The following is a 25284-nucleotide window of genomic DNA, read 5'->3' as shown; positions in this document are numbered from 1 at the left end:
AGTCAGACATTAGGCCACAATCACGCTCGGACCACTCACTTTCTCCATCAGGACTATTTCTCCGATCCCCATCAAGATGGTTTCTCCGGCTTCCTCCGGCATCGCGGGACAGCAACGGCGAGGACCAAGAGAGTCTCAGAGTCAACAGGACGACAGTCTGCGGCAAATTGTTCTTGCTCCTTCTTTCTACCCCTCACCCTCTGCTTCCCAATAACGGCATCAGGCTGATCACTACTCAACTGCAAAAGCCCTCATATCTCTCCAGGCTGTTTCTGTCCTACGCTAGGTCACGTATCTTGTCTGTGACCGCCACACTCGAACCTGAATCGTTGCCCAAGGATCATCTTGTCCCCTCATCACCAGCTCCACACGTATCCACGATGTCGACCTCCGCTCGTCGCCGTCTCATGCGTGACTTCAAGGTACGTTCTGGTGACTCTAGATGGCAATCTAGATGGCCGCCAGTTTTCTCTTTCGACCCCGCCTGTGCATGCACGCATGGGGTCGCGTGGGAACTGTTCCGCTGACTGAGTTATGTGATGCAGCGCATGCAAACAGACCCTCCAGCGGGTGTCTCTGCATCTCCAGTTGCTGACAATGTCATGACCTGGTAAGTTGTGTGACACTGTGATAAAAGGGACCTGGACCAGCTGGTTGACTGACGCTGTCTAGGAATGCCGTCATCATCGGCCCCGCGGACACTCCTTTTGAGGATGGCACCTTTCGCCTTGTGATGCACTTCGAAGAACAGTACCCCAACAAACCCCCAGGTGTCAAGTTCATCAGCCAGATGTTCCATCCTAATGTCTATGGCACTGGCGAGCTCTGTCTCGATATTCTGCAGAACCGCTGGAGTCCTACCTATGACGTGGCGGCCATCCTGACTAGTATCCAGAGGTATGTTTTCGTCCGTATATCTGGAAGCTCACGAATCTAATCTTCCTTTTAATAGTTTGCTTAACGATCCCAACACCTCGTCTCCTGCGAACGTCGAGGCTTCGAACCTCTACAAGGACAACCGTCGCGAATACGCCAAGCGTGTCCGCGAGACCGTCGAGAAGAGCTGGGAGGACTAGACGGTTTCTTGCTCTTTCTGGCTTTTATTCCACCCGGTTCTCGCCACTACGTATGTTTCTTGGGTTCTAGGTGTCGGTGCATCGGATCCTGCTATCCGTCAACGGAGCGTTGTCTCTTTACCACATTCCTTTTCTGACTGGCGCTTTTTGTTGTCTTTTTTTTCTGGACCTGCATGAGATTTCCATCGATCAGGGCATTCCACTCTTCATTTCCTCCCTTGGTCAAATTGCACAGCGTGGGGTTTAGGCGTGGTGATTTTCAGTGTCGATAGCTGCATTTTGTGATCTGCTCCTTTAGTTAAACTGCATCAATTGCAATATGAGTAACTGTACATCCCATTTCGTCCAGTGCCCACCATAACAGCTACAGCCACCACTGTCAATCGGCCACTGACCACGTAGGCCTAGATGAGTTGTTGGAATACACTTAGTTAGTTACTCTAGACTATGGTATCCTCACCATGACTGGCTCTGCGCGGGCCACGAAACGCGGGCGTTAGTTAATCGTTGCCAAGAATCTCAACAGTAGAAGCTCCACTCGCTGTCAACAACGATGCGATGCGCTACCTCGACGCTGGTGGCCCCTCCGCAGTCCTGAAACATCTGGCATAATCTGTTCTGTTCCTCTTCAAGCTGGCTCTGCATCTGACCTTCCTCTGCTCCAGGGGTGGTCTGTGATATCTGTGCCTTTTTTTTCGTTTTTTTGTGCGTTTCCTTTGGCGTGGGAGGGGGTTTCGATTTCTGCCTCAGCGCCCACTGCCGCACGTGAACCCCTGACCGATCGGATTTCGACTCGCCCTAGAATTCGCGGCGTGCTTTCGTGTCTGAGTGTTTTCGTACTGCCACTTGCCCCATTCTAGGGGACTGCACCAACTGTTCGTGATAGACGCAGTTCATCTAGCAAGCAGCCAACATGGCGTGAGTCGCTCCTTGGACGTCTTTCGACTGCCCGTTGGGGGAGGTTTTGGAAGGCATCGCTGACAGGAGCATCTTCGCAATGACAGGTCCTCGAGCTCAACCGGCTCCAACACCATCAAGGGTACGCTTATTCGGCTGTGTGTTTGCGCTACCAGCCCTGGAACCGGAGACTGACGGTAGGATAAACAGTGGTTGCGAGATTTCGGCCGCAGAACAAGGTTGAGCTCGCATCCGGAGGTGAACCAATCGTCGAGTTCGAGACTGAGGACACATGTAAGATTAATGTGAGAATACTCCCGCTTTGCACGGTGCATGCATACCACCATGCAGCATGCAGATATGTTATTTTTTGTATTTAGAAGACAGAAGTGGGAGCTGATGATGGTCAACAGTCCAGGGAAGGCCAAGCCGCCTTCACGTTTGACCGCGTGTTCCCGATGGACTCGCGGCAAACAGATATCTTTAACTTCTCTATTCGGTCGACTGTGGATGATATCCTCAATGGATACAACGGAACCGTCTTCGCGTACGGTCAAACTGGTGCCGGTAAATCATATACCATGATGGGTTCCGACATCGACGACGATGAGGGCAAAGGTATCATTCCCCGCATCGTCGAGCAGATCTTCGCCAGCATCTTGTCCAGTCCCAGCAACATCGAGTATACGGTACGAGTCAGTTATATGGAAATTTACATGGAGCGCATCCGTGATCTCTTGGTGCCTCAGAATGACAATCTCCCCGTTCACGAGGAGAAGTCGAGAGGTGTCTACGTCAAGGGCCTCCTGGAAATCTACGTCTCCAGCGTGCAAGAAGTCTACGAGGTGATGCGACGTGGTGGAGAAGCAAGATCCGTGGCGGCAACGAACATGAACCAGGAATCCTCGCGATCACACTCGATCTTCGTCATCACGATCACCCAGAAGAATGTCGAAACTGGCTCGATGAAGAGTGGACAGCTGTTCCTGGTCGATTTGGCTGGTAGTGAGAAGGTTGGAAAGACAGGTGCAAGTGGTCAGACCCTCGAGGAAGCCAAGAAGATCAACAAGAGTTTGAGTGCTCTTGGTATGGTCATCAACGCTTTGACGGACGGGAAATCTTCCCATGTCCCGTATCGTGACTCGAAACTCACCCGTATCCTGCAGGAGAGTTTGGGAGGTAACTCGCGGACAACTCTCATCATCAATTGTTCTCCTAGCAGCTACAACGATGCAGAAACAGTTTCGACATTGAGATTCGGTGTACGAGCCAAGGCAATTAAGAACAAGGCAAAGATCAATGCGGAGCTCAGTCCTGCGGAGCTCAAGCAGCTGCTCAAGAAAGCCCAGAGCCAGGTTACTAGTTTCGAGAACTACATTTCCAGCCTGGAAGGGGAGGTTCAGCTATGGCGAAGTGGCGAGGCTGTTCCCAAGGAGCGTTGGACGCAGGCTAGAAGCATCGAGGGCATTGGAGCCGCGAGGCCCGATGCCCGTCAGCGCCCCGGAACCCCATCAAGACTGCAGGAGGCTCGTGCCGAGACCCCTAGCCGGCCTGACTCACGGCTAGGTGAGCGTGCTGGTACGCCCAGTATTGTGCTGGAGAAGGACGAGCGCGAGGAGTTCTTGCGGCGGGAGAACGAGCTGCAAGATCAGCTGGCGGAAAAGGAGACTCATATTTCTAACGTCGAGAGAAGCTTGCACGATGCCCGAGAGGAGCTCAGGACCATAAAAGAGAATGCCTCTAGGACATCGAAAGACAACGAGAAACTTAACACTGAGGTTAACGAATTGCGGATGCAGCTCGAAAAGGTGTCCTATGAGAGTAAGGAAGCGTCCATCACCATGGACAGTCTCAAGGAAGCCAACGCTGAGCTTACTGCCGAGTTGGATGAAATCAAGCAGCAGCTCTTGGATGTTCGGATCAGTGCCAAGGAGACTAGTGCTGCTCTTGATGAGAAGGACCGCACGAAGGCGGAGAGGATGGCGAAGATGATGGCCGGCTTCGATCTGGGGCTCGATGTCTTTTCGGACAACGAGAGAAAGATCCAAAAGCTCATCGAGCGAGTCGACTCACTCTACCAGCACAGTTCTGCTGGCGAGGCTGTTGCTCCAGATGAGTTCGCAGAGCTGCGTGCCAGTCTCCTCGAGACTCAAGGCTTCGTGAGACAGGCGGAGCTGACGATGAACGACCGGAGCGAGATGTCCGAGCTGCAGGACAGCCGGGTGGTGGAACTTGAGCAGAAGTTGACTGACCTCGAACACGAATACGAGCAGATCCTCGAGCGCAACTTGGGCGAGAGCGACATTGAGGAGATCCGCCAGCGTCTGGAGAAGGCATACATCAGCCAGCGCGATCATGAGATGCAGTCCGCGGAGGCCCTCAGGGCTGAGCTTACTCGCCGGGATGAGGAGTTGAAGAAGCTGCGCGACGAACTGGCTGAGGCTCAGCGCGCCTCTGCCAATGGCACGGCGGGATCCGCAGCTGTGAACAGCAAGACGCTGCAGCAGCAGATCGCTGACTTCGACATCATGAAGAAGTCGCTCATGCGTGACCTTCAGAACCGCTGCGAGCGTGTTGTTGAACTCGAGATCTCCCTTGATGAGACGCGGGAGCAGTACAACAATGTGCTGAAGTCCTCTAACAACCGCGCTCAGCAGAAGAAGATGGCGTTCCTGGAACGCAATCTCGAACAACTGACCCACGTGCAGCGCCAGCTCGTGGAGCAGAACAGCAGCCTGAAGAAGGAAGTTGCTATCGCCGAACGAAAGCTGATTGCACGCAACGAGCGGATCAGCAGTCTGGAGAGCTTGCTCCAGGACAGCCAGGAGAAGCTAACGGCTGCTAACCACAGGTTCGTATAACGATACCCTTTCTGGTTGACGTGTTGCTGACTGATTGTTTTTAGATTCGAAGCGCAGCTTACAGCTGTCAAGGAGCGTCTCGAAGCAGCCAAGCAGGGTTCCACTCGGGGTCTTCCCTCCATGGACGCCGCTGGGGGCTTCAGCTTCGGCGGTTCCAGGATCGCCAAGCCGCTTCGTGGCGGTGGTGGTTCTGATGCCAACGGGAGTGCTGCTATTCCTACAGTATCTGGACTCCAGTCTGAGGGATCTGGTAAGCGTAGCAGTTGGTTCTTTGACCGTCGGTGAACAACAGATCCTGGTGGGGACCATGGCCACAGTCTCACTCGGCCAGTTTCTTTTTTGGCTTTTTGGATCCAATGACTTCCGTTCTGTTGTTCAGTCCACTGTCACGCATTTTCTGGTGGGAATGTTCACATGTTTCATCGCCCCGCGCTTCCTGCTTGTGACCCTCTAAGATTGAGCCCGTCCCTTATCGCTCCTCCACTCCCCACCACTACATTGATACCCGATCTATGAAGAGATGGATCATAGAGAGCGCGTTGCGATCAGCATGCCTCCTCGGATCATGGCCCGACTGTCTTGACGAGTCTCTTGCCTTCTCTCTTTTTCTCCCAGTTACGCCGGTGATGCTATCTTTTTTCCATGATATAGGCGCGAGCTTTGAAATGACTGACGGGTATGTTGCGATGGGAGGTTAGCAGCTAGAGCTTTATATGTAGATAAATAGAAACATCTTCTTTTTCTCCAATCATTTTCGAGCTGTGTCTTTACTATGACCGTATACATGGTAGTGACAAATAAATACTGGCGTCCTTTTTCTCAGTTAACGGTATAACATCACGCTATCCTAGTTAGGAAAAGAGTCTCTGATTGGCTAGACTGGACATCCGGACTAGGAAATCAGTCTCCCATTGCCAGATCAGCTCAAACTGTCTCCTGGGCACAGCATCGCCTCAACTAACCTGTGGGGATAATGTAAGATGAGCTGATCATTCGGGGTATAGCAATCTATTCCCTCGGATTTTATTTTGTATCTAGGTCCGCTCAAGAACGGTCATTATGAGTTGAAATCGTCCTATTTCCGAAGAGCCGTCGGACTGGTGGAGGTGTATATATATGTGGCATCTGCCCTGACTCTTGGTGAGTTCATATGCGACTCATATCCACTTCTTTCATTGAGAAGAAAAATTGACACATTCTCTGAGTCTCTCTCGTTCAAGATATATATTTCATTCATATACATCAGGTTCACTTAGACCCATCATGTCGGAGTCCATCGAAACCCAAAGTCGTATTCTTCCCCTCCTCGCCACGACTGAGACGTGTGCGGGACGTACATATATCGTGACGGGATCCAATACTGGTCTGGGATTCGAAGCAGCCAAGCATTTGGTCACACTCGGTGCGGCCAAGGTCATTATGGCCGTTCGCAACGTGGGTGCCGGTGAGACAGCAAAGGCAGAGATCGAAAAGGCAACAGACAAGTCGCACGTCGCTGAAGTATGGGCACTCGACCTAGCGAGCTATGACTCTGTCAAGGTCTTCGCGAAGAGGGCTGTTGCAGAATTGGACCGTATCGATGCGGTAATTGAGAACGCAGCCGTTGCAGTTTCCCAGCGAACGATGGCCGAGGGACATATCTTACCCCTCACGGTCAACGTGTTTAGCACGTTTCTGCTTGCGGTGCTTCTGTTGCCTAAGCTGAAGGAAACTGCGCAGCGGTTCAACATCTTGCCTTGTCTGACGCTCGTCTCGAGCGGAGTTGGTTTCCGGGCTAAAGAAGACTGGTATAAAATCAAGGATGACCCGTTCGTGAAGATGGATGAGAACGAGTCCGGTTTGATGCAAACGTATGTGAACTTATCATGGAGTCCCGTGCCGTTTTATCCCAGCTAAGATGGAGCTTCGTTGTTAGATACCCTCTGTCTAAACTCCTAGAGATCTTTGCAATCCGCTATCTCGCAGCCCTGATCCCCGTATCTCGCTCAGGGGTGGTCTTGAACACTGTCTGCCCAGGACTCTGTAAGACAGACCTAAGTCGGAACGCAACACCCGAATTTCGTGAGCATCTTCAGGCCCAGCTTGACCAGTATGGGCGGACGGCGGAGGTTGGCAGCCGGACACTCCTTCATGCGGCCGTCGCGGGCTGGGAGAGCCATGGATGTTACCTTTCCTCGTGCAAGATTGCTGAGTGAGTTACTGTCTCTTCTACCAAAAGAAATCCCTTGCTAATGCAGCTTGTTATTTTAGGGACGTTGTACCGAGCTGGATAACGGACGAGGAAGGGAAACAGTCACAGCAATATGTCTGGGATTTAATTGCCATGGAACTGGAGTCCATTGAGCCTGGTTATGTAAAGAGAATTCTGCAGGAGTTATGATCTGTCAATTGCGTCTGATTATCTTGTGGCTGGTCCCTTCTGTAGAAGACTTGGTTGATGATTAACTGCCATTGAGAGATGTCGGCGCAGTCAGGAGAGCGGGGTAATCCAGAGATAATCAAAATCAACGAAGCAGTTATTATCAACACTCTCAATAGCGGTGTTTTATTGCCGAGATCAATTGATTTCCAGCCTTTCTCTGAGAAGTGACAAGGGGACGCGTGATTTCTGCCAAAGTGCCTGACCTGCCGTATTGTGGGTAGCGTTGACCCATGGGAACATGGAAAGAGTTCTATGCACATCTTCCCAGGTATGCAGATCCATGGCATCCATTGTCTCCGCCGCCTTTGGAACCAACCATACTTCATCGTCTGGTTGTTTGGAGATAGAAGCTGCTAGAGTAAACAGTAGCCAAAGGAGAACGGCTCTTTCTTCCTGGCTATCACCTGCATACCTCTGGACAATAGAGCGGATTGATTCGGTGAGAAGTGGGATAGTGGGAATGCTGCGGTCAAGACTCCAGAAGAATGCCGACACAAAAGTCGTTAGGCCCAAATGAATCATGTCTTCAAGATTATTTGGATGATTGGGCCCCCGTAAAGTACTGATGGCGATCAGGCGGTACCCGAGGAACAGGATATTTTCATGGAAGACACAATGATCCATCTTGGGTAGCCGTCTAGAGCTGGTCTCATTGAGCAAGTGGGCGAAATATATAATATCCATGAAAACGTCTTCAAGATCGGCGCTCAACTGTTTGAACTTCGCGGAACGATAAACGATGGATCCCTTCTGTTCGCTCCGTCTTTGATGTTTTCTGGGAAACCTCAAAATGCCTGTGCTACCGAACGCAATATCCTGGGGACTGAATCGTGTCGGCGAGCCTGTATGGAGGGCATACTCGAGATCAATTCTTTTTGTAACGCGTCAGAACTTTGTCAACGGAATAGTCAATAATCATTGCGACAGTCTTACCTGAATATCTTTTTGGTCAGGTGAGGATTTATGCTCGTGAGCTTCGAGATACCACCTCGCAACTCAACCATTCGCTGAAGCCCTTCGATATGCACAAGGCAGTTATTGTAGTGACCTAGTTGGCGCTCATATTCTGCTAACATCACGACTACCGCGATGGTCGTATCGGATGCTGCATTATCTCCAGATAGTCTTTCATTGATCAGACGGAAAGTCTGTGATAGGTGACGCGCTGCCACAAGGAGGCCCGCTGGCTTTATAGCAATCGGGTCGAGAACTGTCACAGATAAGGCTACCATGCAATGAAAGTCTGGACATAGTTAGTGGGATTTCCCCATAGAAAGTCTGCCATCCCAGATACAATACACACATGCTTCGTCCGAGAACATAAACTGGACCCATATCGAGGACGACATGCTGGTAGTATCTAGCGCATTGCTCATCTCAGGTGCATGTCGAAGACCTCCTATGAAGGAGATGGCTAGATAACATACGCTTGTTAATGATGATAACACCAAGTGCCCATTCGGATATAGCCATACATACCCATTCGCTCAAGCGGCCTGGACCCGGGAACAAGCTCATCTGGAACTGGGAGTATGGACAATCCATCGCCAATCTGTTGCTCAACAGCGTAAATCACTTCTTCGGTGGGCTTTGAATCATGAGTCTTCTTCACGACCTCCGGTGTCTTGATAACAGCTGCAGCTGACTTGCGGCTCAGTTCGAATGCTTTCTTTCGCGACGGCCGCGCTAGTTTCTTCCCGGCATTCTTCCCAGTTGCCACATGGCGACGGATCTGCTTTCTTGCAGAGGGATTGATAGTGCCATTGTTATTGATAAATTCATATGGCATATTTAGCGAGTACTTAATCGTGAAAGGAGATAGATGACTTTTGAAACAGATGTGTTTGTTGCCAATGGATGGAAGTTACTAGTTAGGTACAGTACAGTACTTCTGCTGTCTGGGTTGGAGTTAAGTCACGGAAATAGGCGGAGATATGCAACTCTCGACGGTGTCCTCCGCGTCGATTGACTAGGTGCGTCTAGCCAGTTGTCGATATTTTGCTGTGTTTCTTTGCACGTCTTCTCCATGTTCTATCTCTATCTCTATCTCTAGATAACTACCTGGTAACAGATCAGATAAGGTAGTTACAATTGTGTCTTATTTTAGCCGTGGAGAAGAACCAGGCAGCAGTGGAGCCGCTAAATACTTAGTGATAAATAACGGATGGCTCCTTCCGCCGTTATCATATCAGATAAGCCCCCGCACCTGCCTACCTAGGTATATCGGGAAGCTTCAACTGGAAGGACCTTGGGGAATTCACATGAGCGTTGCTGGCGTCACGTTCGCTCTGCTCCTCATCGCTTCTACCCTTCGCTAGTAGAATTACATCCACCCTCCATGCACTGTAAGAGTTTGTGAATCGCTAATCTAGATTCCTTTTAGAGTACCTAATATACTGTTGCTTCGCGTATTCCCTGGGCCAAGATGGGTGCAGGTCAATCTCACGAGTTCTCCAGCTTCGAGGAGAAGGCCTTGGCTCGCCGACTGGGGGCCCTCGACATGACGGATGTTGAAGAAAAGGACCCTTACGTCTATGTGGAAGATGATTCTCGTATGTGTCACGCTTGACGACGGGTTAGACCGTATGATCCAGTTCGATTTTGCTGATGCTGTTCGGTAGCTCCTCCTTACCCTGTCCGTGACCGAACTACTACGATCTCCATAGGACAGACAAGGGACTGGGAGCAGAAACTGCTCGCAGATCCAAAGGTATTCTTGATCCTGCAGATAAGACTCGCCAGACAGCTAATGGGAAAGCAGAGTCGCCTAGCTCTCTCTGCACTCTCTGCGAATCCGATAGGTTCCATCTTGACGAACCCTGCGGCACAGGTAGCGGATACCCAGACCTTCAATGTCCGCATCCCCTTTGAAGGAGCACCCATCACGAACCAGCGGTCCTCTGGCCGTTGTTGGCTCTTTGCCTCGACGAATGTCTTCCGTGTGGCCATCATGAAAAAATACAACCTCACGCAGTTCGAACTGAGCCAGGCTTATCTGTTCTACTGGGACAAAATCGAGAAGGCCAATTGGTTCCTGGAGCATGCGATCGATACTGCAGACCAGGACCTGGATAGTCGATTGATCCAAAGACTACTGTTGAGCCCCGTCGGAGATGGGGGCCAGTGGGATATGGTCGCTAATCTGGTGCAGAAATACGGCTTGGTCCCCCAGTCTCTATATCCGGATTCCTACAATGCGAAGAACAGCTCAAAGATGGGGTCACTGATAACAACCAAGCTGCGAGAACATGCGTTGATCCTGCGCAAGCTGGCACAGCGGGACAGTGCCAAGGCAAAGGCTTTACTCGCTGGTAAGAAGGATGAGTTCCTGCAGGAGATCCATGCAATCCTTACGATCATGTTGGGCCCGCCCCCAAGTACCGAGAAGAAGTTCTCGTGGGATTTCTACGATGCAGAGGAGAAGTTCCACAAGGTATCTATGACACCAAAGGAATTTGCGGCGAGCCTGTCTACCAAGGAGGGAATCCGTGCCTGTGGTGGTACCAACGTTCACGAGCTTTTCAGCCTGGTGAATGACCCTAGAAATGAATACGGCCGTCTCTTGACGGTCGATAGACTTGGAAATGTGGTCGGTGGTAGGCCCACTACCTATGTCAACGTTGATATGAATGTAAGTGAGCAGTTGTGGATCTTTTCTCTCGGGTATTATTGCACTGTCCCTGACCACGAATGATAGACGATCAAATCTGCTGCTATCTCCATGCTCCGCGCCGGTTTGCCGGTCTTCTTCGGCTCCGATGTGGGCAAGTTCTCGGACTCGGCATCCGGGATCATGGACCTGACGCTGTACGATTATAGCCTTGGTTTCAATATCAACCTTGGATTGAACAAGGCCAATCGACTCAAGACGGGCGAGTCTGCCATGACGCATGCAATGGTCCTGACGGCCGTGCACATTGAGGGAGGTAAGCCTGTCCGCTGGCGCGTTCAGAACTCCTGGGGCGAAAATGCTGGAGACAAGGGATGGTTCGTCATGACCGATCGCTGGATGGATGAGTTTGTCTACCAGGTAGTCGTCGATCCCAGGTTTGTTAGCAAGGAGGTCAGAGACGTTCTGAGCCAGGAGCCCAAGGTGCTTCCCCTCTGGGACCCTATGGGTGCACTGGCCTAACAAGGCTTGTGGATTATGGGCGAGCTGTGATGATATTGCTTAGACTTAAAGGCTACGCAGGGAATTTTCTTGGTTTCTAGTATTACTGTCAGTGTTGGGCTAGGGAGACTCGGCGCCAGCAATCTCACGTGTTTATGCTGCTACGTTGTTTATTTTGGAGAATTATTGCTTTTTCTCGCTTTGCAATGCACTCGACCCTACTCCAGAGAAACTCATAGCTTCCTGTAGAGACATTATACGCTATTCTCGCAACCTAGGAATGAGCAATGGAAGGACTAGGAAATATACCTAGGTCTTTATTTGGTATTACCTTATCTCTCTAGCCAAGAAGTCATCATCACAGGGCATTGATCCTGCATCTTAATCTCTATGTGCATCGGTCATGGAGAAATGTGCAACCCCGTCTGCGATGGCACCAAGATCGCGATTGATAGAGATAGCATGCACTAGGCTCGTCGAGTCCAACCTTTACATATCTAGCCCAGATGTGCAGATGGGGGGCAATTACCCCGCGGGATAAGTACGGAGGCCGTTCTGGTCTATGGCTTTTCGTCTCGTTGAATGCGATCGTCTCCGGGCGAAAGCATGCGTGAGACAAGATATCCACCCGATAAGTGACAATCGGGCCAGACCTAAGAGTCAGCCGGAGGAGTGTAGACCCAGTCCTCCAACTCCTTGTAGGCCCTGTCCAGGTCATCGTTGACGATGGTCTTGTCATGGACACCGGGAGTCTTGGCGTACTCAAGCTCCAGCTTAGCCTGCGCCAGACGTTTCTGTACGATCAGTCAGTACATAATGACCCTGAAGGGTGCGAATCGTCTAAGGAATGACGACGAGGACTAGAATGGACTAACCAGAATACTGCTCTCCGAATCGGTGGCCCGGCCACGCAGGCGTTTCTCGAGCTCCTCCTCAGATGGCGGCGCGATGAAGACATAACGCGCCTTGATGTCAGAGCGTTTGACCTGCTTGACACCCTCCATCTCAATGTCCAACACCACGACACGACCCTTCGCACTCTGTTCCTGAATAGTCTTCTTGCTTGTGCCGTAGAGGTTGTCTCCGAACTGGGCCCTGAGTTTAAACCATCAATATTAGCCACGGACTAACTATCGTCTTTTCATTTATCAAATCAAGAGCGAAAACGCACCACTCCACGAATCCATCCTTGGAGATCAAGTCCTGGAATTCCTCCTTTGTGACATAGTGATAGTCGACCTAGATCGCGAAAGCACAATCGAATCAGTTATTCCTCCTTAAAACTTCCCCCGAATTGGAACGGAAAACAAAAACCAAAAAACTTACACCTTCCTGCTCACCCGGTCTGGGCTTGCGCGTCGTGTGACTAACAGACAGAGCAAAGGTATCCGGATGCTGCTGAAACAGTCGCTTGTATAACGTCCCCTTTCCGACCCCCGAGGGACCAGAGATGACGATCGGACGCCTATCGGGAGGAAGATGGGGAGCTGAAGCAGTTAGTTAGTTAGTTAGTCTAATTAGCCTGCTCTCAAAGAATAAAAGGAATAAAAAGATCATGGCTCAATGTACCGGAAGACATGGTTCTGTGGAAGAGAGAGTAAGGCCGCGCCGGTCGAAATAATAGCGGAGTTACCTTCAACATATCAATAATAATTCCATCTCTTCTTCTTCCGGGATTAAACTGCGGGCGGTGAAGATAAGTCAATATTGGAGGGGCGCGGGAAGATGGTCCGTGCGTTGATTTCAAGGTGTTATTGTCACGTGGTGGGGTGTATGGTAAGGGTGTTTGCCTTTGCTAAAGTAGGAATAATAATTGTTGTTTTTGGTCCATGTTTTGTTCAATTGAGAGGATATTATTAGTATATGCAGTATCTAGCCAACAGGGGACAAGGTGGGCGCCTTATCTATATGTCGGTCTACTAAGTATTACAAGATATCCGCTACACATAGGTCTTAGTATGAAATACGTAACGTAAATCAAATTTATATAAAACGTCACGAGATAAAGCAACAAAGCGTTTATCAGAAAATTGAAATAACCGAAAACGTGCGCTAACTGACTATGGAGAATTTCATCAAGCAGCCGCTCAACTAATCAACAATAGGCGAAAACAATACAAAAGATGAGATCTAAACAGGGCCACCCAAGCCTTTCGTTCTCTTGACTATACAGGAAACATTCCATAGAGGCAACTCGGAAGGAAAAATAGCTATCAAGAAGCACAGAAACTCCAGAGACTCTTCAGATCATTTGGATCGAGGTATTGAACAGCAGCTCGGTTTACCGTCAGACTAGGGTGAAGTCGACACGACAGGGCAAGCGGTCCCTGGCTTCCAGAGTAAAGAAATATTTACCCAAATGGACACAAATGGACACAAACGGGGGAAAATGGGAGTGATCAGATACAGCCGGGGGAATAAACGAGAATTTGGAGAAAGAGACGAAGAAATGAAGAAATGCTCAAAACCGGACGGCTAGCTTTATACTAGGCCGTCATATAGAGACAGGGCGCTGACAATGGTCTGGTCGCGCTTGCTGCCTTCTTTGAATTCCTCCAGATCGAGAGAGCCATTCTCGTCCTTGTCCATCATGTTGAAAATTTTCCTTACTCGCTTTTCAGGGGTATCTTCGTCCTCCGGTAGTTTGACCATGTTGCCCACCTACAAAACGAGTCAGTCAGTTCCAATGCCACGAGAATCCGGTCGGAAACAGATGCGTACCATTTTGTAGATCGCTTCCACAATCGCCAGCATTTCATCATAACTGATCCTTCCGTCACCATCGATGTCATACAGTTGAAACGCCCAGTCCAGCTTATCCTCCATTTTGCCGCGGGACGTGATCGACAGCGCGCAGATGAACTCCTTGAAGTCTATCGTGCCACTCCTATCGGAATCGAAGACACGGAATACATAATCTGCAAACGGGGCCGGGTCCCCATAAGGGAAGAACTGGCGATAGATCTTCTGGAAGTCCTCCTTGGTCAGATTCCCTGAAGGGCAATCCTTAAGGAAACCTGATATGATCGCACGCTGTCAGCTCCCCTGACACCTGTAATGATACTGAGAAAGCAAACGTCGCCTTACCTTTATACCATTGCTGCAGTTCCTTCTTATCAAAGTGTGTGGCCTTTTGGAGCTCCTCGAGCTGGGTGGGGGAAAGCTTCGATTGCCTGCACAGCACATGGATGGCATTAGCAACAGCCCTCAGAGACAATCTAGGAGCAATTCCGCGACAACAGTGATGATGTGCAGGTCTGGGCCATATTGCGCGATCATTTGTTGTCTGTTCCCATTAGGAGCAGCGATTATGGCGGGGCACGACGCGTTCAAACCCCCGGCAGAGCTCATAACAATGCACCTACGTCTTTCCCATTCTGTTTATTCGATCAACGGATTACTTAAGCGACCAAAGCAAGTCCTCCACGATGTGCTGCGCCCAGTGAGGCTCGTACGTCGTTCAAACAGGCGCAAACCAGTCTGACGCGGGGTAAAGGAAGCGGTGGACGAGTTTCACGGTCCTTGGCGGTTAAATAAAGCTGCGGGGCAGGACTATAGCGCAAGTGTCGAAAAAGAAATCAACGACAGGAAGAATGAGGAGAATGTATGTCTAGCAGGAGAAGCTGGTTGTCAGAGATCGGGGGACAGTCGAAGGGGCAAAGAAAAGCATGACCCTTTGAACGGGCTGTCGCCGGGTCTGGACGCGGCACCGGACTTGGGACTTGCCGCCCAGGCCTGCGATTCCTAAACATCCGACCTGCCCCACGATACTTATGACTGGCATCTTAGAATAATAGTTGAAACCAGGAGATTCTTGGCTGACCTTTGCGATCGGGATCTGCCTCTAAGATTGATAAGCCACCCGCGCAGACGCCACGAAGGGCTCGTTCCATAACTAGGCCTTTTTCTCCGACTAAGCTGGTTTGGATTACCAAAGAGATCGAGACTGCGTCGGGAGCCGATATGGTAACTTATCATTGAGTCTCAAAGAAGATAGCGATTCTAGTATTATTATCCATCGTCGAATGTCTATTGAATACCATACCATACGCAAAAGACATAATCTACTCTACTCGAGTTACGAAGCGGCTAACGTGGACCATGACGTAAGTAACTAACTCATCTCCATATTCGAGGATAATATGGTACAGCCACTTTAAGTATGTACATGTTTTATTTATTGCCCAACAACACCGAAACTTGAACACCAAAGACGGCAAAGCACTAATTCTAAGGGATATATGAACACACATCGTAAGTTGCACATTCAGAAAGACGAACATGACCCGCAATTCATCGTTATGTTAGGTCTCCTAGACGCATCTAATCGCTGCTGGTTCGACTAGGCATCCAGAAAGCAACAACCGTTCAGACATCCGCATTGCTACCGAAATCGAGGAGAGGCCAACATGACCATTGCGCAGACTCGCTCTGCACTGTAGGCAGTACACAGTAAAGGGATAAAAAAAGACCACGGATCGTCAACATGTGTTTAATCCACCTTGATAGAACCGTAGATGCGCTGGACAAATGCCCAGCTGGCGAAGAAGCCAATAGCACCTGACAGAACACAGTTAATAACATTCACCAGCTTTTTCTGCACAGAATCAACTTACCGGTCAGGATAAACACCAGGAATCCAATCAGCGCAGAATACCCGACATAGAGGACAGCGCCTGTCAGACCTCCAAAACTGACTCGGGTGGCCCAGAAGAGGAGTGCGTTGATGAAAACATAGCCACCGGTCATACCAGCACCGACAAAGGCTCGCCAATGCCATCGGTAGTTCTCAGCACACAAGAGGAAGTACACAAGTAGAACAGTCGTTGCAGCACACGTGATGATCATGAGCCCGTAACACAAAAAGAGGAACCCGAACATGTAGTAAATCTTGCTGGTCCAAAGGGAGTTCATGATGAAGTAGAGCTCCAGGAAAATAGCGGCAAATGGAAGGATACCGGTAAGCAGGATGGAAGGTATGGTGCGAAGAGTCCCAGTCATCGGAGGCACCTGGCGTGGAATCTGGTTTGTCTTCGTGGGCCCTTCAATTGTCTATAGACAGTCAGATAAACCAGCTTACCAAATTCAACTGTAGGGAAATACGAGAACCAACCTTCTGCTTAAATCCGACCCAGCTACCAGCCACGCTCAGTGGGACACTGATGATAAACCAAATGACCACTAGCACCAACATGGTGCTAAATGGCACGGCACCACTAGATCCTTGGGCCCAGACGAAGAGGTTGAGCAAGAAGAAAACCGCAAATACAAACCCTGGGATCAGAACAGGCGTCAGGATAATATTCCGCTTCCATGCCTCTCCTCCTAGAGCCTTATAGGTACGTGCAGAGACGTAACCCCCGATAAACCCGAAAAAGGTATAGAGAATGAGGATCGCGGTGCCCAAGAAGCCACGGTTCGAAGGGGATAGAAGGCCGAGCAGAGCAATAGCTACATAGCTGTCAGCATCCTGCCACAAAAGCACAGTAACCCCAGGGATCGTAACATACCGACCGTCACGCCAGCCATGACAAATATTTGAGCCCCGTTACCGGCCAGCACACTGAGCAGTAACGGGTACTTAGGGGGCCGGAAAACATCGCCATGGACCAGTTTCCAACCCGAGTCTTCCTGGATACCATCTTCCACGGCCGCGGAAGTACCATCCAAGTCATCGAGGCTAATCGCGTCCAGTCTGTTATATCTCGCAATATCCTTTCTCAGCGTGCGGATAAGAATCATGCTGACCATTCCCACGAGTAGAATGACGAAGACAGCAGAGTTGATAAGCGAAAGCCAGTGGATCTGGGGATCAATGACGTGCAGATATTTGTCCCAACGGGTCGCCCAGGGGGTTGGTGACTCGCGCCAGTATACACCATAAGTCCAGGTCACGGATGTCTCTCCATCCTCGCTAAGGGCCAAAGGTGCGCTACCTTCTCCGCAGTCCACCGAGCCGTCGGGAAGCTTCTTAGAATCGCGTCTTGTATCCGGGTGGACAAAGACACCAACGACGCGATATTTGTTCTGCTTTGGGAGTCCCACACGATGATATTCGATCACAATATCGAAGTGGTTGTTTAAGAACGGTTGCCCTTTCTCGTCCACCAATCCAAGGTCGAAACCGGGAGTATAGAATTCCGTGTTGGTCAAGGTATCGACATTCGCCTGAGCCGCTGGAAGACCGTCCACAAGCCAATTAATATTGTAGCCCTGTAGTATTCTTCTGTTCGTGAATTTCCCGGCGCGACCGTCGAATTTCACTTCATCGCAGACTGCCTTGCAGGTTTCGTTCTTGGCCATGTGCAGCTCAAACGGCGAGGTACGGATACGGTCTCCAAAAAGGATGCTGCCTAGCGATTCTCGAACATCTTTCGGGCCATCCTCTGGGCGACAGAAGCGAAACGCGGGATGGTAGTAATCGTAGGAGAAGACAGAATGTATTTGATCATCTTGCCGCGCTAATCCCGGAGTCAAATGGTTGACGTATAGCGGTACGCTCTGGCCTTCATCATAGGAAGTGGGTGCTACACCTGGCAGATAGAAGGCTGAGGTGAGTGAAGAGCTAGTTAGTAGCACCGTGTAGAAAATCCACGACCGAGCGGAGGAGAACATGGTGAGCGTCTTGAGTGAGAAGTTCACGTCAGCTTGCAGCTCTGGGAATCCGCGGACTCAGCTTGAACTAGCAGTGGATATCACATACTTACAGTCCACCCACTTCTTCCACCTCAGGAAAAGGGTATGTCAGTTGCTCATGCGGCGCCAGCAGACCACGAGATGGTCTTGGCAGCGGAACTTTTTGTGATATCTAGTGGCAGTGGGCCAAAAGTAAGTTGGGAAGTTGATCAGGGTCCCGAGCTCGGTTTCTATGCAACCGGAGTGTCGGAGCTAAGTTGTTCATGCCTTGCCGCTACGTGGTCTTGGAGGAGCACGTGATCTGTACAACAATAAATAGACAGTATTGGACATACTTAGAATAACCAACACATTCATAAGCAGCTTGGCTGGCATTTCTCAATGGCTAGGAAGAACAAGTCACACCCTTTTCCATGTGAAGTTCTTAAAAATCTAACAAAGATGAATCACCATCTGGCCGTGAGGGGTAAAAAAGAGGTATGGTTTTACTTTTCCTCCGAAACAACCAGAGTTTAACTGCAGTGCAAGGAGAAAGCTTCGACAGATTATTCTCATTAGCTATTATAATCCTCGGATATACTAGAAAAAAAGACCCGCAAAGACACGTGTCTTTGCGTACAGCCATAAGAAGATACACTTTCTACCGACATGGTCGAGACGAATACCAGTCGTAAACTGTCACTACATTGAAAGGAGCAGCATTAGACCAGCAGTGACAAACGCCGGGATCAACTGAGGATGGAACTGAACAGCGGTTCCACGGTGTGTCTGGGTAGCAGCGGGTGTCTCCGTGACAGTGGTTACTCGAGCGGCGACTGTCGTGCCATCAATCGTCGAGGCCGGTTCAGTTGTACCGGGAACTCTGGTGCCGTTCAAAGTAGTGGCCGCGACAGTTTCAGCAGGAATAATGCTCTCAGGTCTTGTTGTCCCGGGAATTGTAACTGTGTACGTAGCTGGAGCTCCCAGGATGCTAGCAGGTATGGCGCTTCCGACGCCTTTGCTCGTCCAAGGAGCCGGCAAGTCCATCGTGGCCGTGTTAGGTCTGGCCCCCAGGTTCGCAGAATAAATATTTCCAGAGCCATCTGCATATTCACCTGTTATCAAATTAACCCGTCTTCCGGATGGCGATGTAAAATTCCCGTTGGCGATGCTGCCGTACCAGCCATCAGCGAAATAGACGTTTGTGGTGAAACGGTCCTGTATTCAAAAGTGTGAGTTGGAGAACGTGCGCCTGAATATGAATAGGACTTACCCAGCAGAATGGTACTTGGTCATTATTCAGAAGCAGACATTGCATAGACTGAACGCCTGAAATTGGTTGGCAGTTAGCCAGAGGCGGACAATGATTTTCAGCAAGGTCCTACTAACAACATAAAGTAGGAACGGAAGATCTTTCGAGTAGAGACGCTTCGAACGTCACGTCCCTTTTAGTGGACATATCATCGACAGAGTCAACCAAATTTTGATACAAATGGACGGTATCTTCAGAGCTTCCAGCTGTACCAGGAGGATGACAGATTGTGTAGCCTTTCTGGCATTTTCCATCGACAGCAAGGCGCAACGCGCAGACACTAGATAACAGGACTATAAAAGTCACAACAAGGAGCCTCATGTCTGGTATGTGATATGTGAGCTTCTTAGAAGTCTTCGGGAGATGAGAGGAGCTTGCTGGGTGTGCTCAATCCTGAATGCTGGGAAGCCTTCTGGGATTTGTGACTTGCAAATAGGGTTGTTATCTTAGAAAGTGCCGCAGAGATTTCGACTCAGGCTAGAATTATTTGAAGGGGCCAGAAAGGAGAAAATGACTTCAAGGAGGTAGGCAAACGCAATCTCCGGCTTGCTGGTAGGTTCCACCGCAGGCCAGCCTAAATGGGTGAATAAGTGAATGTCATCTTTTTGTCCTTTGTGCGTCCCTATTATTGAGCCTACACTGGAACAAGTCACGTCGAAGCAATCAGAAAAGGCTAGTAGTGTACAGCCACAGCCCTTCTGCATCAACGGGGTGGTCACACAAAGAACTTCAAGTAAGCAGTTTTCCAAGTTACACAAAACCGCAAGCGGATGGACCAGGGGCCCTAAACTCCATCCTCTTAACAGCATGTCTGAAGAATATTTTGGACAACAAATGGATATATCATTAGATAACTATAGTAGACCCGTTATGTCCGGTAGCAACAGACATCGGCATTACAACTAGGTAGACAAAGGGGGTTTGCGGCTAATAAGTACCTACCTAGACTGTAGAAGTACGTACAAAGTCCAGACAGTGAAATCGCAACTCGAACGGCTCAACAAAACAAAATCTACAGAAGAGAAGAGACGATACCATGATTATCTGCGATCATTGGTGAGTATGATTCCCGATTTGTACTGTGCAATATCAAATACCTAGTTAGGTATGCAGCACAGAAATGAGATGTGGAGCGGAGCAGAAGGCGCTCGGGCGGAGAGACACATGACTAGCCAGAGATAAGACCACGTGATGATAGCCGCCCAAAAAATTTCCCCGTCAAATCTCTTGTCGCGGCGAGATTGACAGTAGAGACAGCACACAACCCACAATGGCCACGGCAGAGGTACAGTCACAGCCTTCGGGCGCTCAGTCATTATCGACACTCCTTGGTGATATCACCGCTTGTTTGTCGAACGCCGGCCCATCACTTCCGAAGACGAAGAAGGAAGCACCCTCCGACGTGACCATCGAACCCCCGCAAGATGGGATATCCCTGCTGGACACGAAGAGCGATATCCTGCTCTCTTATATACAAAATCTGGTGCTCCTGATGATCTGTCAGCTACGCGAGCTCTCCCCCAAAGAGCGCGACTCGAAGAGCCAAACCAATGATTCTAATGATGCCTCATCCCTCCGCGACGATATCGTCAAGAAACTGGTTGAGCTGAGGGTGTACTTGGACCGTGGTATTAGGCCTTTGGAGGCACGACTCAAGTACCAGGTGGATAAAGTGGTCAAAGCAGCGGAAGATGCTGAAAGAGCTGAGCGCACTGCCAAGGCAACCAAGACCCGCGAAGGGAAGAGAGAAAAGGCTGGATCGGACGAGTCAGGCAGCGATCGCGCTGACAGCGATGCCAGTGGTAGCGAAAGTGAAGAGGAGGAGGACATTGATGAAATGGCTTATCGGCCGAACATCTCCGTCTTCTCCAAGTCCGTCGAACGGTCCGAGAAACAATCAACAAAAGCTACGAGTAAATCTACTAGCGATGGCATTTACCGACCTCCCAAGATCAAGCCGACTGCTCTACCAGACCTTGACCGACGTGAGAGGGAATCCCGTCGTCCTCGCAAGTCGAACGTTATCGATGAATTCGTCAGCACCGAGATGTCGTCGGCTCCCATGGCTGAACCCAGCATTGGTAGTACCATCCAGAGAGGCGGCAGGAGCACGAAGACTCAGAAAGAGAGACAACTGGAGATGGAGCGGAGAGAATACGAGGAGACCAACTTCGTCCGATTACCAAAGGAAAGCAAGAAGGAACGTGCGAAACGGCGCGCTCAGTTTGGTCGCGAGGGCGGATTCGGAGGAGAGGAATGGAAAGGACTGGGTGAAGGAGCCGATCGGATCGAGCGACTCACGCGGCGGGCGAAAGGCAGTGGGAATGTCCTGGAGAAGAGTCGTAAAAGACGACTCACAGAAGACGGCCCTCGCGGCGATGGCGCAGGGATCGGTCAGACTTTCGAGAAACGGAGGAAGAAGATCGAGAGCTGGAAGCGATGATGGACTGTCTGACTGCGCATACTTTCAATATTTTTCTTATTTCGCAAAAAGCATTCTTTGTTGCGGGCTGAGATATGGATAAGCTATGTTTCTCTATCGCATTATCATCTGGAGTTTCAGCATTTCTGTCGATCGCCCTTGATACCTTACAGTACATAGTCATCAATACCAATAAAAAGCAGTCATGATATTTTATTACGATCTCTGTGCCTCTAATCTTAACTCTCCCTTGCAGAGTAACTAAAGAGCAGCATCGACCAAGTCTGACGCTGAAAAAAAACTGGGCGGGTTCTCTGTCACATGCATTTCTGCGCTTTCATTGGATCATGACATCATCACCTCCCATTAAGTTCTTATTGATTCAGGAACCGCCCAAAACATCTACTCTAGGTAATTATTCGATGAGATTTCCTTACTCTTGACATTTCTCAAGACCACAAGGAGCATCACCCAGGAGGTATATCTTCACGATGGAAGATCCAGGTACGATAATCTTAATCCCCTCACAACACCCCACATCGAGATCAACGCAAACTGACCGTCCTCTCTCTATATCGCAACAGTGCATGAAATCTCCACCGTAATAGGCCTATTGGTCCAATCAACTCCTGCTCTCCAGAAGCAAACGATTGAGCGGTTCTTCACGCCCGATGCTGAATTCACTCATCCGTTCTGTCGGACATGGAGCTGGTTCGGGAGCAGGTTGCTGATCATCAAGGTCTACCAGGCGTACAAGATAATGTCGCCGCGGATCGAGTATGAGGTTAAGAGCGTGGGTGAGTCTGGCTTGCATAGCAGACCTCTTTTTTGCAAGATTGTGAATGTATGATTAGTTGTGATTTGATGCTGATCGAATGGTGTTGGCAGCTTTCGATAAGGAACACATGAAACTCTACGTCACGCTCTCTCAGATATTCTCCATCTGGATTGTTCCCTTCTACGTTGCGCCAGTGACTCTGACGAGTGTACTCACTCTGACGAACTACCCTTACAGTTCGTCTTCAGATACCCCGGAATCTCAAAAGGAAGACCGCAAGCTGTATTATATCAAGTCGCAAGAGGATCTCTATCAGACGTCGGAATTTATTAAATTCGTGGTTCCGTACGGTATCGGATTTACGATCGTTCTGCTGTGGCAGACTTTCGCTACACTTTTTTGTAGCGTTTGTGCTGTCATTTTATCTCCGATCCTCTGGCTGGAGGAGACGGGTCGTTTCCCAATACGACGTGGGAATATTGCTTACGATACGGGCAGGAAATTGCCAGAGATGAGGAGGCCTCTATAGCAAGCCTTTCGAGAAGGAATGCTCAGTAAAACTTTAGCAATTTGTATATACGCGCAGCTATCCATATATTGTCAGGAACATAGTACATGTACACTACATTACATCGTCATGAGATTGGCATCGACATATGGAGCTAGATATGTAAGTGACACTCGTCGAGTTCACGGAGGTTCATTCGGAGATAGGCATGATAAGATGACTACTTATGACCATTCTTCTCGTCACCAAATTGGTCCCGAATGTAACCCTCATGCTCGACAATCTTCATGGGTAAAGAACGTCCGATACCGAAGAAGACAAAGAGAGCCCACTTCCAGCGGAACGGATTGACAATGATGACGAAGACATACCAGTAAATCAGCTCAGCATATGTGAAGAAGTCGAATGCACCTGTGGGCGCTAGTCTTTTCATGGTCCGCGTGAAGTCAATCCAGGTCTTCATCCAGCCCTCGGTTGGTCGAGTCAGAGGATCGACAAGAAACATGAGCAGGAAGCGGGTATAGATGCCAATGTGGTAGTTTCCTACCGTTCCGATAGCATTGACATACGTACTGTTGTTGGCGCAGATGCTGGGATATGCAGGAGGGAAGACTTGGAGGTACCAATTTGGAGGGGCATACGGGGGCTCAAACACCTTGTCTGGAAGGAATGATAGCGATGGACGCTTGAAGCCGGTGGCCATGATTATGAGGTCTCCAGGCACAACAGCCTCGTGACCCGGTCCGTCCTTGGGCACTCCTTTCTCACGATGATTGAACAGAACACCGTCTTCCTCCAAGGAAACGATGTCACCTCGGAGCCAACGTGCCTTGCCCTTGCGAATTTGTTCGAAGAGATCATTGTTTGCCATAGGCGTACCAGTGTACAAGCCACCCTTGGGGGCGATATCCTGCAGGTCTCGATAGAAGAACTTTTTCAGAAACCACTCAGGGATCCAAGTGAAGAACGTTTCCTGGCCAAAGACATTCATAGCCAGTAATGTTTGAACAAAGAAATTTCGCGGGATGACCCATTTGTCTGAACGAGACAGGACGTCTATCTCGGCAGCCCCAGCCTTGACGGCAAATTCAAGGGCCTCGATAGCACTGGCTCCTCCACCGACAATAAGGACCCTTTTCCCCTTGGCGTCTTTCCCGTCAAGGTTGCTAGAATGGAAGATCGGACCCTTGTACTTCTCCTGGCCGGGTAGGGGGGGCATCTTTGGCTCGCCGCAGACACCAACCGCTGCGACGATGCCGTCAAAGAGGCCATGCTCCTGCTCATTGTCGTTTATTATCCATTTACCTTCTCTATTTTGCTTCGTCGATTTCACGGGTGTATCGAAGACGGTGTGGTCGGGAAGGTCGTAGCGCTTCCAGACTTCGATAATCTGTTGTCGGATCTGCTCCTGGGTCGGGTAGGCCGAGTCATATCTGACTGAAGGATGGAAGCGGTACATGATGCTGTGGATTTGCAATGCAGAGGTTGAGTTCACTCTCTACACCATAGTCAGCCACGCTTTATGGAAACTGGTAGGAGATAATAGGAATCATACACTCCATATTCCTCCCAGTCCTTTATCCCTGGACCTTGCTTCGAAGATCTTGACATCGAAGCCATGACCGACACAATGAGCTGCTGACGAGATACCTGTCAAACCGGCCCCAATCACGGCAATCCGAGGACGATGGAGCTTTTCACGGCGCTCCGACAATGGCGGCGGCGCAGGAGCAAAGATATATTCTAAGACCCTCTGCAGTAAAATGTATAATACGGTGAATGGCTGCCTAATGAAAGCGAGCAGAAGAGAGTCATCACCCCGAGAGTTGGCCATCGTTGTGACTGATCAGGTAGAGAATGATGCCGGCAGCATAGGTGCTGTGAAGAAGAGTATCAAACAGAGCAGGCTGAGATGAGCCAAGTATATAATATGGGCTACCAGACCTCAATTGACACGGATCAAGAGACAGGCTAGCTTCCCTGCAGGTGATGTAACCACACGGCAGAGGAAGATCAATTGATTCTTTCTTTCTTTTCGTTCTTTTCTCTTGTTTCGCTTTCTCACCACTTCGTCCCGTCATGACGTAGTTATGCCTCGACACGTGATGTAAATCCGTGGATGCACGTGAAAGTGATTCTTGGAAATCAATCTCAATAATAAGCAGGATAGAATTGATAGAACAGATCAGATTGACCGAGAAAGTGTATATCGATTGCTAAATTTGTCACCATGTGGAATCAAGCAATACATTGTCAGCTGTCTGGTTCTGGACTGAAGCACT

The 25284-nt window shown here is 49.8% G+C and overlaps 12 protein-coding genes across 12 annotated transcripts; 6 read left to right on the top strand and 6 right to left on the bottom strand.

Moving 5' to 3' along the window:
* Nucleotides 1-380: 380 nt before the first annotated feature.
* C8Q69DRAFT_489223 (putative ubiquitin conjugating enzyme) lies at nucleotides 381-1076 on the top strand (the record flags this gene model as incomplete). The annotated part of the gene is made up of 4 exons (XM_028632102.1): nucleotides 381-422; nucleotides 546-610; nucleotides 673-897; nucleotides 953-1076. 4 exons carry the CDS (start codon nucleotides 381-383, stop codon nucleotides 1074-1076), a joined length of 456 nt encoding a protein of 151 aa, XP_028480930.1.
* Nucleotides 1077-1625: 549 nt separating this feature from the next.
* On the top strand, nucleotides 1626-5566 carry C8Q69DRAFT_483433 (putative kinesin family protein). Its single transcript, XM_028631716.1, has 5 exons — nucleotides 1626-1994; nucleotides 2081-2115; nucleotides 2184-2278; nucleotides 2387-4824; nucleotides 4879-5566. The coding sequence occupies exons 1-5, from the start codon at nucleotides 1990-1992 to the stop codon at nucleotides 5117-5119; spliced, it is 2814 nt and encodes a 937-aa protein (XP_028480929.1). The 5' UTR covers nucleotides 1626-1989; the 3' UTR covers nucleotides 5120-5566.
* Nucleotides 5567-5775: 209 nt separating this feature from the next.
* Nucleotides 5776-7303, top strand: C8Q69DRAFT_192212 (putative short-chain dehydrogenase/reductase family protein). Its single transcript, XM_028625986.1, has 4 exons — nucleotides 5776-5974; nucleotides 6055-6684; nucleotides 6750-7025; nucleotides 7085-7303. Exons 2-4 carry the CDS (start codon nucleotides 6098-6100, stop codon nucleotides 7212-7214), a joined length of 993 nt encoding a protein of 330 aa, XP_028480928.1. The 5' UTR covers nucleotides 5776-5974; nucleotides 6055-6097; the 3' UTR covers nucleotides 7215-7303.
* Nucleotides 7061-9266, bottom strand: C8Q69DRAFT_192264 (hypothetical protein). Its single transcript, XM_028625987.1, has 4 exons — nucleotides 8736-9266; nucleotides 8560-8670; nucleotides 8190-8499; nucleotides 7061-8127 (listed from the first exon to the last, which is right to left on the bottom strand). Exons 1-4 carry the CDS (start codon nucleotides 9043-9045, stop codon nucleotides 7392-7394), a joined length of 1467 nt encoding a protein of 488 aa, XP_028480927.1. The 5' UTR covers nucleotides 9046-9266; the 3' UTR covers nucleotides 7061-7391.
* A 490-nt stretch (nucleotides 9267-9756) lies between these two features.
* On the top strand, nucleotides 9757-11388 carry C8Q69DRAFT_410057 (putative bleomycin hydrolase; the record flags this gene model as incomplete). The annotated part of the gene is made up of 4 exons (XM_028628275.1): nucleotides 9757-9814; nucleotides 9878-9966; nucleotides 10018-10887; nucleotides 10954-11388. The coding sequence occupies 4 exons, from the start codon at nucleotides 9757-9759 to the stop codon at nucleotides 11386-11388; spliced, it is 1452 nt and encodes a 483-aa protein (XP_028480926.1).
* Nucleotides 11389-12020: 632 nt separating this feature from the next.
* Nucleotides 12021-12946, bottom strand: C8Q69DRAFT_511128 (P-loop containing nucleoside triphosphate hydrolase protein; the record flags this gene model as incomplete). The annotated part of the gene is made up of 5 exons (XM_028633250.1): nucleotides 12021-12161; nucleotides 12243-12462; nucleotides 12539-12606; nucleotides 12694-12854; nucleotides 12937-12946. 5 exons carry the CDS (start codon nucleotides 12944-12946, stop codon nucleotides 12021-12023), a joined length of 600 nt encoding a protein of 199 aa, XP_028480925.1.
* Nucleotides 12947-13595: 649 nt separating this feature from the next.
* On the bottom strand, nucleotides 13596-14844 carry C8Q69DRAFT_192119 (calcium sensor). Its single transcript, XM_028625984.1, has 4 exons — nucleotides 14733-14844; nucleotides 14455-14540; nucleotides 14089-14384; nucleotides 13596-14028 (listed from the first exon to the last, which is right to left on the bottom strand). The coding sequence occupies exons 1-4, from the start codon at nucleotides 14741-14743 to the stop codon at nucleotides 13849-13851; spliced, it is 573 nt and encodes a 190-aa protein (XP_028480924.1). The 5' UTR covers nucleotides 14744-14844; the 3' UTR covers nucleotides 13596-13848.
* Nucleotides 14845-15602: 758 nt separating this feature from the next.
* Nucleotides 15603-18236, bottom strand: C8Q69DRAFT_192186 (endosomal integral membrane protein). The gene is made up of 5 exons (XM_028625985.1): nucleotides 18071-18236; nucleotides 16878-17991; nucleotides 16481-16818; nucleotides 15984-16419; nucleotides 15603-15927 (listed from the first exon to the last, which is right to left on the bottom strand). The coding sequence occupies exons 2-5, from the start codon at nucleotides 17980-17982 to the stop codon at nucleotides 15860-15862; spliced, it is 1947 nt and encodes a 648-aa protein (XP_028480923.1). The 5' UTR covers nucleotides 17983-17991; nucleotides 18071-18236; the 3' UTR covers nucleotides 15603-15859.
* A 125-nt stretch (nucleotides 18237-18361) lies between these two features.
* On the bottom strand, nucleotides 18362-19986 carry C8Q69DRAFT_483417 (hypothetical protein). The gene is made up of 3 exons (XM_028631715.1): nucleotides 19372-19986; nucleotides 19256-19311; nucleotides 18362-19200 (listed from the first exon to the last, which is right to left on the bottom strand). Exons 1-3 carry the CDS (start codon nucleotides 19613-19615, stop codon nucleotides 18685-18687), a joined length of 816 nt encoding a protein of 271 aa, XP_028480922.1. The 5' UTR covers nucleotides 19616-19986; the 3' UTR covers nucleotides 18362-18684.
* A 534-nt stretch (nucleotides 19987-20520) lies between these two features.
* Nucleotides 20521-21987, top strand: C8Q69DRAFT_192088 (putative U3 small nucleolar ribonucleo protein Lcp5). Its single transcript, XM_028625983.1, has one exon. The coding sequence runs from the start codon at nucleotides 20565-20567 to the stop codon at nucleotides 21735-21737; it is 1173 nt and encodes a 390-aa protein (XP_028480921.1). The 5' UTR covers nucleotides 20521-20564; the 3' UTR covers nucleotides 21738-21987.
* Nucleotides 21988-22084: 97 nt separating this feature from the next.
* C8Q69DRAFT_192052 (hypothetical protein) lies at nucleotides 22085-23123 on the top strand. The gene is made up of 3 exons (XM_028625982.1): nucleotides 22085-22220; nucleotides 22301-22513; nucleotides 22605-23123. The coding sequence occupies exons 1-3, from the start codon at nucleotides 22208-22210 to the stop codon at nucleotides 23021-23023; spliced, it is 645 nt and encodes a 214-aa protein (XP_028480920.1). The 5' UTR covers nucleotides 22085-22207; the 3' UTR covers nucleotides 23024-23123.
* Nucleotides 23123-25011, bottom strand: C8Q69DRAFT_192048 (hypothetical protein). The gene is made up of 2 exons (XM_028625981.1): nucleotides 24558-25011; nucleotides 23123-24500 (listed from the first exon to the last, which is right to left on the bottom strand). The coding sequence occupies exons 1-2, from the start codon at nucleotides 24834-24836 to the stop codon at nucleotides 23223-23225; spliced, it is 1557 nt and encodes a 518-aa protein (XP_028480919.1). The 5' UTR covers nucleotides 24837-25011; the 3' UTR covers nucleotides 23123-23222.
* Between the last annotated feature and the right edge of the window lie 273 nt (nucleotides 25012-25284).

The sequence above is a fragment of the Paecilomyces variotii genome, assembly GCF_004022145.1.
Source record: "Paecilomyces variotii strain CBS 101075 chromosome Unknown C8Q69scaffold_23, whole genome shotgun sequence".
Classification (NCBI taxonomy): Eukaryota; Fungi; Ascomycota; class Eurotiomycetes; order Eurotiales; family Thermoascaceae; genus Paecilomyces; species Paecilomyces variotii.
Note: the sequence above shows the minus strand (reverse complement) of the source record. Positions and strands in the feature narration are given on the sequence as shown.